Below are 12,411 nucleotides of genomic sequence, written 5' to 3'. Positions count from 1 at the left end.
GACTGACAGCACACACAGCACTTTAAGGCCCAGACACACCAAACCGATATCACAGAACTCGTGGCAATGAAGGCCAACTGTTGCATCGCCTCACGTTGCCTGTGTCTCAGACGAAAACTCGCACTTGAACACAACACAAAGACTACAGCCAATGACCAGCTAGCACCTTTTTTCAGTGCCAGCGTGAGAGGAAATAACTCTCCATACCAGCAGGCAGTGGTAGTCTGTATTCATCACTCAAAGAAGGACACTGGAAATAACCGGAAAACTGACAGGACAGATTTCGTGCACTAGTAAGAAAGGCTGGGTATCACTTAAAAAATTAAAATACCACTACCAATACCAGTACCTTTAAAGTGATACTGACACCAATAGAGTACTTTATTCAATATCGTTTTTTTCCCACTGCAACACTGTGTGTTGTAGGCTAAAGCTATACTTTTTGGTGGCACAATTAACTGCCATGCTGACGTTTGAGATACACCTCTAAAACTAAGGTGACAGACCCTCACTGACAGCCCAACACTGACAGATGGCTGACTGTTGGGCTTGATGTATCAGGGCCCTTAGATGTGAAATCCAGAGGCTTAAGTGTGTACAACCTCTCCTTCTCTGCTTGTGGTTCACACAAGCAGAGAAGGAGAGGTCCAGTTACATGGAAGCTTAATGTAATAGTGGTAAGGCAATGCTCCTGCGGTTCTGCTCTTTAGTGCAAACACCTATCAGAACAAAGCTGAGTCTCAGTGGGCAGAAATGGACCACAGTTTAGAGCAGTTGGCCTACCTTCACTGTCTACATCTTTCTTGCCTTCATTTCCCCTTCCCTGCGTCTTTAAGTGTAACCTCAAAACCAGCCTCATTAATCGTTTTCAAGGTCGCAGGTAGCTGCCATAATTCTCCACAGAGCCTCAGGCAAATACTATACTTTGCTGATTGACACTACAACCCTATGGAATAGCTTTCACAGAGTAAGGGTTGTGTGACTGCGAATGTGTGTGTGTGTTCATGCGAGCCTCCCAAAAGCACAAATGGCTCTCACGATAACCAATACCTGCTGCAGGCTCGAAGTAATAGGGCCGGAGTGAAGGGACACAGAACATTTATCACAAGGACCATTTGCTGCTCTGTACTCAAATCAATCCTAATGTAGCTAATCAATTATTGTTCTGAAGATTTAAAGGTGGACAAGGAATCGGGACAAATTAATATTGTGGACCAGAATACAAATGATCTTCTGTTTTAAAGCCAGCACAACTGCTGGCCTTGGTTGATTCTCTTTGATATCCACATGACATTAAAAAGCTCTCTTGTTGCCTCATCATAAATAAACACAGCCATGACAGCCTCATTATAGGCAATCAATATAATTTGCTGTGATATAGACGGCTGGCTGGCGGGCGGCTGATGTGTTTGGGATCGGGATAACACCAGGCTAGTGTAGGAAGATATGATGATGGAGAATTACTAACATTAATCACTTTAGCCAAGCAGATTACCCAGTCTTGCTTCATTAGAAATCTCCTGCAGGGCGAGCAGAGAAGAGAGCAGGTTGCGAGGGGATATACTGTACGCAGCAGCCGGCACAGCTTTGGTCGGCGGTTAAGTTGGAAAAGGTCATGCTCATAATGCTCATAATTTCAAATGGATACTGAGAATGTTCCTTACCTAGAACTGATGGTTACCCAGTATTTAACAAGTATTGGTTGAAAGGGGCTGTGCAATTATACGCAAAAGCTGTCAGAAGCTGTCATTTATTTAAATGTTCTTTCGATCAAAGGTGGTCAAAGTGGAGCAACTAGTGATCATATGGTTCATTTCTCATATTTTTTATTCACTCATTCATAATGAGGTATAGCACTAGCCTGGAAGATTCACAGCAGGAGAGAGGAAGGACAGATACAAAACAGGAAATTCTAAAAAGTAGAAGATGAATCTGCATTAACTAATTCTTTTGTCCACGTGTGAGCACTGAAAACGAGCTGTGAACACAGCAATGACATGCCGTCATTTTTAGGTTAATATGGCAAGCTTGTTAGCAAACAATTGCTAATTTACACATCAAAGGAGCAACCATATGATTTATTTAGAGTCATGTGTCTTCTATTGAAAGTGAAGGCCCAGACACACAAACTGAAATCAAAGAACAAATGGTGAAGAAGGCCGACTGTTGTAAAGCCTCACGTTGCCAGAGTCTCAGTCAAACAGTTGCACTTGAACACACCGCAAAGACTACAGCCAACAGCCAACTTGCACATAACCTGTTTGAGAGTAAAAAACACATCAGACGGTGGAATCGTCTGTTTTCGTCATTCAAAATACACAAACCAGATTTAAATCGACATCAAAGAACTAGTGGCAATAAAAGCCAACTTTGCTTTGCCTCACATCATATGTGCCTCGGCTAAAAAGTTGCACTTGAACACACTGCAAAGACTACAGCCAACTAGCATGTAGGTTCCACACATGCGTGAGAGGAAAACACAATAATAACTAGATCTCAGATCTTACTGCAACAATCCTTAGGCAACACCAGGGCGTAAACAATTTCATTTCCCCTGGAAACAAAGGCTACTTGAAGGAGAGAAGAAGCATCTCTGGCTCTCTGTGGTGGTTCTGTCACCAGCAGAAAGATAATAAGGCCACAGTGACAGTCTCCTCTGAAGGGATAATCTTCTGCAGGTGCCATCATTCTGCATTAAGCACAAAAGGAAGGACAGGTACTTTCCAGGGAAGCGGTGCCAAATATAGCTTCCATTTCCAGAAAGGAAAATGCACAATGTGCAGCCCCTTATAGGGACAAATACACCAACTCTCTTGTACAGAGAGCCTCGTGGGCTGCACTGTTCAGATCATCTCAGTATCATCAAATGAGATAAGGCTGCAACTAATTGATTATTCTGCCAATCATATCCTGTATTAATTGATTTATCATCGAATCCTGTAAATGTCAGGAACTAGAGCTGAATGTAATTTATTACTCAACTGACAGAAACTCAATCAGCAACTATTTTGATAATTGATATGTTTTTAATTATTTTAAAAGCAAATATATCTAAATATGCCTGGTTCCTGAATCTCAGTGAGTTTGTTTCCCTCTCTGTTTAAAGTTGTTGTAAGTTGAGTATCTTTGCATTTCGTAATGTTATTTGGACAAACACTATATCTGAAGACTGTGCTTGATCAAACTGTAATTGGCTTTTTTTTTTTTTTTTTTTTGACATTTTATAGATTAATCAGTTATTTGACATAATAATCAGCATATTCATTAATAAGGACAAACAAGCTGTAGATATTTTTTGTTATTATTTAACTAGTGCTGAAATGGTAAATTACTTAATCATCAGGCTATGAATCACCAAATTTAATATTGATTAAATCTTTTTAATCATCTATCCGGCCAAAATACCAAACATTCACTAGTTCTAGCTTTTCAAACGGGAGGTTTTCCAGTTTTTCTCAGTGCTCATATCCTTGTAAATAAAATATTTTTGGGTTCTGGGCAGTTGGTCGGACAAAACAATTAATCTGAAGACACGTACCTGGCACTATTTCTACAGCGTAAACAATTTTTGAATTAATCAGAAATTCAGATTAAGCTGTAATGAAAATGATCATAAGTCAGAGCTCAAAGCTATCTGCAATGTATTTAAACCTTCCTTAGCTGTTACTCAACCTCAAACACCAGATATCATCCCGGTGGGATGTAAACCGAGCCACAACATCTCCATTAGCTGCTAAAACCACAGGCCTCGTGTCAGTGCTGAGGAGCCAACAGGACGCAGCTGCAACAATCAGCCTACCACACATGGCTGCACCCCATGTGAACCTCTGCCACAATGAACCAGAAATAGCTTATAATTACAGTGGTAAGTTTTAAATAAGACAGCATAAACTTTTAAAAATGTCTTCCTACAGGATGAGATAAAAACCTGACTCTGTGGCCTCAGCCTTAAGTTATAGTGTAACTGTAAAACCACTTGTATGCCAAAAACTATTTGTGAGAAAGCACAATATCAAACTGACTTAAAAAGGACATCAAATATATATATATAAGACAGCTGCACAGCCATCAGTGCCATGGTCAGAGCAATTTACTTCTGCGTCAGGCAACAGGGACCAGACCCGGCCAGGATCTATGCCTGGCTGCAATGGTACCCAAGTGATTTACACAGACTGAACCAGACAGTGGAGGGAATTTTACAGCACAGGAGCAAAACTCTTTCCTGACAGCCAGCTCTCTCACTGGCACAACGTATCTAGAGGGAGAGGATAAATCTTAAGAGGGGAACTCAATACGCGATGGAGGCAAGAAAAGGAGTCAAGGAGAAAGAGGAGGAGCTGAGGTTGGGTGACTATGGGAAACACATTTATCCTCACAATTAAAAAAGAAGAAGGACAAAGGGATGAGTGGTAGTCACCCATTAATCTAAGAGATGAGGGGAAAATGCAGGCCCATAAATCAGGTCTGCAGGCTGGTAAACAAGAGCCGCTTTCGCTCCATCTTGTTCCTTGACAGAGCACAGCACTGATTTCCCAGCCAAAATAATGGAAATCTGTTCAGCATCCTGCAAGGTAGAACATTTTTTGATAGTTTGTGCACACAACGTATTAATGTGTGCACTTGAATTGCAAATGTGTATGAACTACCAGTCCATGCCTTAAATGCTCTGCACAAAACCTGACGTGCAGCCTCCAAGGAAGCACATTCAGCATCTATTGAAACAAAAATAAACCTGAAATGCAATTCAAAAGGGCAGATGAACACCATCTGCACTACCTTAGTCAGACACTGTCACTTCACTTCCACAGGCTGATAATGGATCAGCGGGCCTTGAATGATGAAAAGAGCCATTAAGCCAACATTTGGTTACACTGGGGTGATTTGCATAAATGTATCAAATAAAAAGCTGCAGTCAAGCAGTTTAGAGGCAAGGAAGAGAGAGGACAAGATAGAGGGGTGAAGATGAAGCTGCAGGCAAATCTCTATTAGAGAAGGTGACGGTTGCATTAAGTTGTAAAGCAATCCCTGGGGTTCAACGCGAGGTTAAGAGAACAGGACACATTGAGGACGTCTGGAAGGCAATGTAATTGAACAAGAGAACAAAGAATAGGCAGAGACATGGTGGAAGAGAGGATGGGAAAGAACAGAATATGGCATCTGTCTGTGATACAGTCATATAAAACAAACAACACAGAGGACACTTGTACAGTAACAGAACCAAACTCTTGCCAGCCCATCTGTGCCGGGCACATGATGCTAAAACCCAGAGTCGACCTTGACCAATGCAATGCAAATGCTCCCCTGCCACTGTTCTGATTCACCTGGGGGGGTGAACTACAGATATTCTGGAATAAGGCAATACAGGACATTGACTTAAGCACCTAAAAAGCACCTGGGTACTTTGGGGAATAATTGCAGCGATACGTTTCACTGTTGCAGCCAATCTGTAGCAACAACTGCTGATCTACTTGTATTATTCTTTTTAGGAATTCAACAAAAAACCTTTTTTTCATACCGCAAACTAAATATAAAAAAAGCAATAATTTCACCCCAGAGAAATTTAAGGAAGATATTAAATATTGCATACTACTCAAGCCTAACAGCAATTCAACTCATTACATCACCTACCTTTAAGCTGATCAGCCACCACACTCTGTCCTATTCTCTCAATGACTTGTCCGTCTTCATGTTGGTAGCGGTCATCCAGAAAGTTTGCAGTCGCCTCTGATAGATGGACCTTCCCAGCCACCCCCAGCTGCTCCATTAGATTGGCCAGGTTGACATCATTTGACCAAACATCAAACTTGAAGCGTTTCATGCCCAGGATGCCACACAGTACAGTGCCAGTGTGGACACCCACCCTCATGTTGACCATCTCCCTCTTCTCCTGGCAGAACTGTTCAATAGCCTGGATCATGCCCAGGCCCATCTCCACGCAGCAATAGGCGTGGTCTGGTCTGGGTTCAGGGCAACCAGCCACACAATAGTAACAGTCTCCCAGAGTACTGATCTTTTCACAGCCAGTGAGCTCACAAAGCCGATCAAAACGTCCAAATAAGTCATTAAGAAGCCCAACAAGGGCATGAGCAGATTTGTTAGCAGACATTTTTGTGAAACCCACAATGTCTGCAAAGAGAATACTAACAGGCTCCATGCGTTTCATGTTGAAGGGTCTAAAGATAATCTGGCCTCGAGGGATGGAGGTTTTCTTGCGTTTATTGTTTTTCGGGCTAGAGATGGCAGCTGCCGCACCGCTGGTGGAGTATCTTTTAACAGAACCATCCCCTATCTCCTCGTCACCCTGCTTCATCAGTTCATCTGCAACGATTCTGGGCATGACGGAGTGGATCATTCGCTCCTTCAAGGCTTTCTCCACCTCCAGATCTTTGCCATGCATGATAGCTTGTCCCACTTTAAGGAAGGTGCTGCGTGACCGCACCTCTGACATGATGAAGAGGTGGATGCCAATGGCGTGGGCACAGAGGTGGAGCAGAGCTTTAGCTGGGCCAAGCCAACACAATGTATCCCAGTCTGATTGAGAGGCTATGCTCCAGTTATCCCCTGCCTGAGTCAGGTGCAGCCAGCCCAAACTCTCAAAAAAGACAGAGTAGAGAAACCCGAGCAGGACAGAAGCATAGAGACGAATATGGAGAACGCTGTAAAGCAACAGAAGAACTTCAATGCAGAGGGAGAATGTGCCTACAGGAGACAGACAAAGGGACCAGGTGCTACCTCCCACAAGCTTGTCATAGGACAGGTTGTATGTGGGTCCCATGCCACTGAACTCCTCCACATCAAGTGCAGGTGTGGGACTCTCCGGATCTCTAAAACTTGATGTCTGGATCTGAGGGGCCAGGGTCAGGGTGAAGGTTACAATGATGAGCAGCAGAGATGCTTGGTTGTAGCAGCGAGAGTAGAGCTTAGTAAAAGTTAAGAGGAAGAGAAGGAGGCAGAAGAGGAGGAAGGACGCAGTGGGAAGGAGAAAGGCAGTCCTGTCACAGCGGGTAGGGTTGGCAGCAAAATACAATCCCCAGAGGAGGGCAGCGGCAATCAGGTAAAAGAGCACATAACGGAAGCGGCGCTGCGTCTGAGGGAAGCATCGTTCTCTACAGGCTTCCTCCAGGATCGAAGAGTCAAATTTTGGGTCCCAGAAATGACCCGCAGATCTCTCAAAAAGCTGAGGCATCTTCTTCTGTGAACGAAAGCTCTTGACCACCGGCCTCCTGGCTCCAGACTCCCCAGAGCTGCAGCTGGAGGAAATGCTGTACTTGCAGTGCTTGGATCCCCCCATGAAGCCTCCCCCGATTGAACCCAGCGGTCCGCCTACATGCTTGTGTTTGACACTACTGCCAATCCGCACTGAGACGCCTCCATCTCCACTTGAGTCACAGTTTACTTCTGTGTTGTGAGGCAGCAGTTGTTGATGTTGCGGGGATGCCATGTTGCTTTTTCAATCTATCAAAAAGTCAAAACCTATGTGGACAGGATGGTTATGTTGAAGACAGATTTTTAAGGCAAAGTATGGGGCTGCAGTATAACAATTAGAGCAATGACTGTTAACTCTAAAACATGGGAAAAGGAGAGTACATAAAAAAGCCTTTCAGAGAAAATTCCACTTAGTTAGCAGTGTGGCGGCTGTAGAAAACACCAGCAGACCTTCCAAAGATTTTGAATAGTTCATTACTGCAGCTCTTGACGTCAATCCCTGCATTCCTCTACGTTCCTGTCTGTTTTGACACACTTGAGACTGCAAGGTTTACTCACTGCTTGCTCTGATCCTGTCCAAGTCCACTCAGCTGCCTAACACACAGTTTCACTCATTGGAGAGGTGTTTGGGAAAACTCAGAAAATTACAAAATAATGTTGGTAAAGGAGAGGTTGAAAAACAAAAACACAAAAGTGCAGAAATAGGGGTTATTGATAAGTTGAGAATAGGTGTGGAATATCAGATCCAGTTAAAAGTGTTATTGAGTGTTTTCATGAAGTGCCCGCTGCAGTCAATATACTATCATTATTGGTGCATGTCCATTATCCACTCTGTTCCAGTGGGGATATCCAGTAGCATAATATGCCGAACTCCTCAGCTTCACCACGTTTTTGTTTGCAGGTCTAAGCAAAACTTCACCCAGAGCACATCCTTGTCAGTGTTTGCTTTCACTCTGCAGATTGCAATCTTGATCGAAAAGGCCAGCATTTAATTTTAAGACGCAGATCAACTTTAGGTAACGGGAGCGAGGGCGCAAAAACCTGCCATCAGGGCTTTTATTTATACCCATACGCTCCTTGCTGCAGGGCCTAATCGCGACTATCTCCGTGGACTGAGCCCCGTCCTTTCCTGACTTTCTGCTCGGGAGTCTCCGCCACCGCTGCGTCTCCAAAACCCACAGGGGATCGTGTGCACGGAGGTCTGCAGGACACAAATACATGAGACGTGGTGCGCAGAAAATACTCGAGTTTTATTGCAAGAGCTTAGCTGTCAGTGACTGGTGTGCAAACACGCTCCTCCAATGCACCAACCAGTCGGATCAGTGTTGATCAGTATTGCTTTGGTATCCAGTCACAACAAATGTCGCCAATTCATCGTCTGAGTGCACCCCAAGAAAACTGTCTAAATATTGTGACCATGCCGGTTCCTGGCTGTATAAACACCCGGACAGCTGAGGGAAAAATGCAGCCTTGAGCAGACTACATGAAGTATCGTCCAGTCTCTCCTTTTCTCTGAAGTAAACTTTGCCCACGGCAGCTCGGTCTCCCCCCTCTAAATGGCAGACGACGAAAGCCCGGAGAGAGTCGGGCTAATTAAAAGGTCTCCACCTCCGCTCCACGTCCCCCACACCGAGAGTCCCACAGGTCAACGTTGAGTGCTGCGCTCACCCAGCCACTTTAATTGAATTGCACGGGATACACAAGAGAATATCTTCATACCTCCACACACTTCCCCTTAAATCCAAGACATACATAAGGAGCTGAGGACTGCTGCATCTTCCAGCCTCTCCAGTCCCTGCATCGTCCACAGAGAGATGATCTTATCCCCGTTATCTTGCCGCTATCTGCGCGCTGCAGCAGCGTCGACACCTGCATGAAAGGTTGTGCGCTATCCAGGCGCGGTGGGCAACGCAGTGGCCACAGCCGCCACCATCTTCTGTGCGCTGACAGCCTTCCAGCCGCGAGTAGTGTGTATGTGTGTGTGTATGCTGGTGATGTGTGAAAGCCCCAAAACAAAATAGAGGTGATTTCCGCCCTTTTCCTTTCAAAATAAAACCCTTATGTATTTCATGGCACATAAAAACTCATTTGAACTAGGGTTGCAAATTGTATGTACTTTCCTTAGTCGATTGTTGGTATAAAAAAAAAAAAATTAACGATCTATTAATTGTTTAATCATTATTTGAAAAAAACATAAAAACTTGGTTTATTTAAAACAATAACAAATGTGTTTTCCTCAATCAAAGCTCACAGCAGCGTGTTGCATAAACTTTTAACATTCGATTGATTTCAATTCGATTGATTTAATTTCATGTATGAATCAATTATTAACCACTGATTAATCAATCTGCAATTAATTGGTATCATCCCTACTGGGCATTCACCTGCAGCTTCAAACTGGAGATAAAGATGGCATACAGCCTAATTATTTGTCTTCAAAATAAAGCATGTATCTTCAACAGAGGTCTCTGACCCAAACAGGGTTCTCAAAGTCACAGTATGAGCACAAGCAAATTATTGTTTGATATATATATATATTTTTAGTAAATTTATATATATATATATTCTCCCATTTATATGACTCCAACATCATATTAACAAAGATAAATCAGCCTATTTGTAAAACAATCGACAACTACAACAAAAACATTTAATTTAGTAGACAACATTGATGTAGGCTAACTTTTAATCATTAATCTTTATCAAATGAATCATTTATACATTCATACATCATAGATCAAAAGATCCATGATGTATAAATATATGAACCTGTCAATAATTATTATTTTAATGGCTTAGTATTGTATGCACTATATTAAAGTATGTTTACTCATGACAATTTAGGCCACCTTACACATTACCATAGTCCCAGTTAAATATGCAACTTAATTTTATATATGTTGTAGGGCATGATACTCAACTTAAATTGTTTGGGGGGCACTTCTGTAAAATGACAGGAGGCCAAGGGCCAGTCACAGCAGCCCCTTTCCAAGATTTTAGGACATTTGAAGGTTTTAGAGCATTTTGGGGATTTTTATTGATTTGTTTTTTTTAGCTGGGGGAAATATCCCACCTGCTGCACAGTGGCACCTCTCAAATAGTTAAAATGAAGCTAAACATTTGCCTAAAAAGAAAAACAGCCATTATCTATTTCTGAGGCCATGCCCGAATAAGCTGACAATTAAACTGCCAAACTATGACAAATAGGTTTCAATTTTCCTTACTGTTTGACTCATATGGCTGTAAATGCTCTGACATGTGAGCCTCAACCCCAAAGTTGATTTAAAAAAAAAAAAAATCAATGTAATTTATTTTGAAAAAACGTGTCTTTGCTTCCGTTTTGGTGGCTACCGTTGACTTCACGCCTCTGTCTGTGTTTGGAGGAAGGGTTGATTATTGATGGCAGGGGAGGGGTACAGTCTAGGTAGGCCTACGTGCACGCGCTTGGTGGAAAGAAAAAGACTGAAAGGTAACGAGCACGTATTTTAGAGAAGGGTGGGGACGTTTCTTTTTTTTTTTTTTAACCGCAATGAGCGCAGCCCTCCACCTTTAATTCAACGACAAAGCCCCACCACCTTCTTGTTTTTTCCCACCATTGTGCCCTCTATATCTAGAATAAATTGCTTTATTTTATATGGTTGTAAACATCTGCCTTGGGAGGACAGCTGAGAAAAAATTAAGAGGAATATAATTAGTGTTTTACTGAAGCCAAATAAGACAAAGTGGCCTTAAATACAAGGTCACTTAACTGCTCTATGCTAACTCTATATGTAAGATTGGATTATATTAACATTATTATGAGGGATAAAGACATTGAATTAAATAAGTCAGCACATAAAGACACAGTAAATCCAGTTCCACACTGTAATATTTCTGCACGCTCATGATTATTAAAATAAAAAAAAAAACAGACTTTTAAAGGATGACACAATATAATCCTACTATATGTGCAGCACAGTCTAGTAGAACCTGAAGAACAGGGACAGATTACCAGGGACAGTTTAGATTGCTTAGATGTGTCGTAAATATCATCTGCAGCGATGTCTGCCCTTTCTTAAATATAATGGAACTAGATTGCACTCGGCTTGTGGTGCTCAAAGCGCCAAAAAATCTGCTACATTTAAAAATATCAACAGCAATGCCTCTTTCCATAAACTATGACCCACTTACCTGAGATAGTCCACAGACCTTGTTTTAGCAGTTCAATGTAGGAACTATTTCCTTTCCGCTGAACTACACCAGTATACCCTCCATCAGTAGTTGCATGCTTCCTTCTGCATTGTGATTTGGTTGGCAGATGTAGTCTGGAAGACAGGAATTAGTTTCCTTCACGAAACTGCTCACAACATGGTTTGTGGATTTTCTTGAGTAACTAGGTCGTGAATTCAAGAAAGAGACATTGCTTTACATTTCATATATATATATATATATATATATATATATATATATATATCTTTGAGTATCACAAGTCTAGTGCCTTATAGTTCTTTCATACTTGAGAGAAGGCACACATCTCTACAGCCAATATTTCCATACGTGGCAACTCACACCAAAACAATCTAACAAGAAGCACTACAGGTAAGAGGTAAAAAGTGTTTTTGATTTTGGGTTGAACAGCCCCTTCAATGCTTCATTCTCTATTCCACAGCTTGATGGAGATATTAAACATCAGCCCTTGGTAGTCAGAACTGTGGCTTCACAATCAAACAGTATATTGAGAGGATCCCCATGAGGGACTGCGGACGCCTCTTTGTAATCCACCTGCATGCATGAACAAAAAGCATGGCCTTTGTGAAAGGAATGAAAAGATTTCCTTCACATTTGGTTTAGAGTGTGATTTAGAGTGCTGAGTTTTGGGGTCAGACAGCACAGTAATAAAACTTGTTTCCGCAGAACTGCAGTTTCAAAGCACATAATTTACTCTGTAGGTACAAAAGTTTAAAAAGAGGGATGATTTTATACTGAAGACACAATACAGTATTCAATATGTGCATGGGCCTGTGTGCATGTGGTTGTGCACTGTATATGTCTAAGCTACATGTTTATTATCTATGATATGTGTATTTGTTGATGCAAACACATATGTCTGTTTTCTGTGTCTAAAAACTCAAAGATGGGTTTTTGGCAATAAAAATGAATTCATGAAGCATGGAAGCATGTCCATAATGCAATGACAATGCATGAAAAAATGTGAGTTTTTTACAC

The 12,411-nt window shown here is 42.0% G+C and overlaps 1 protein-coding gene across 2 annotated transcripts in view; it reads right to left on the bottom strand.

Moving 5' to 3' along the window:
• Positions 1-9,192, bottom strand: part of adcy9b (adenylate cyclase 9b) — a 40,658-nt gene extending 31,466 nt beyond the window's left edge. For both annotated transcript variants that reach the window (XM_042504913.2, XM_042504914.2), the window contains exon 1: positions 5,629-9,192. In XM_042504913.2, coding sequence (XP_042360847.2) covers positions 5,629-7,441 — 1,813 coding nt within the window. In that variant the 5' untranslated portion in view covers positions 7,442-9,192. The remainder of the gene's footprint in view (positions 1-5,628) is intronic.
• Between the last annotated feature and the right edge of the window lie 3,219 nt (positions 9,193-12,411).

The sequence above is a fragment of the Plectropomus leopardus genome, chromosome 18 (genome assembly GCF_026936395.1).
Source record: "Plectropomus leopardus strain MGB_pleo_1.0 chromosome 18, ASM2693639v1, whole genome shotgun sequence".
NCBI classification, from domain to species: domain Eukaryota; kingdom Metazoa; phylum Chordata; class Actinopteri; order Perciformes; family Serranidae; genus Plectropomus; species Plectropomus leopardus.
The sequence above is the reverse complement of the archived record's forward strand: the minus strand, read 5'-3'. Positions and strand labels throughout refer to the sequence as shown.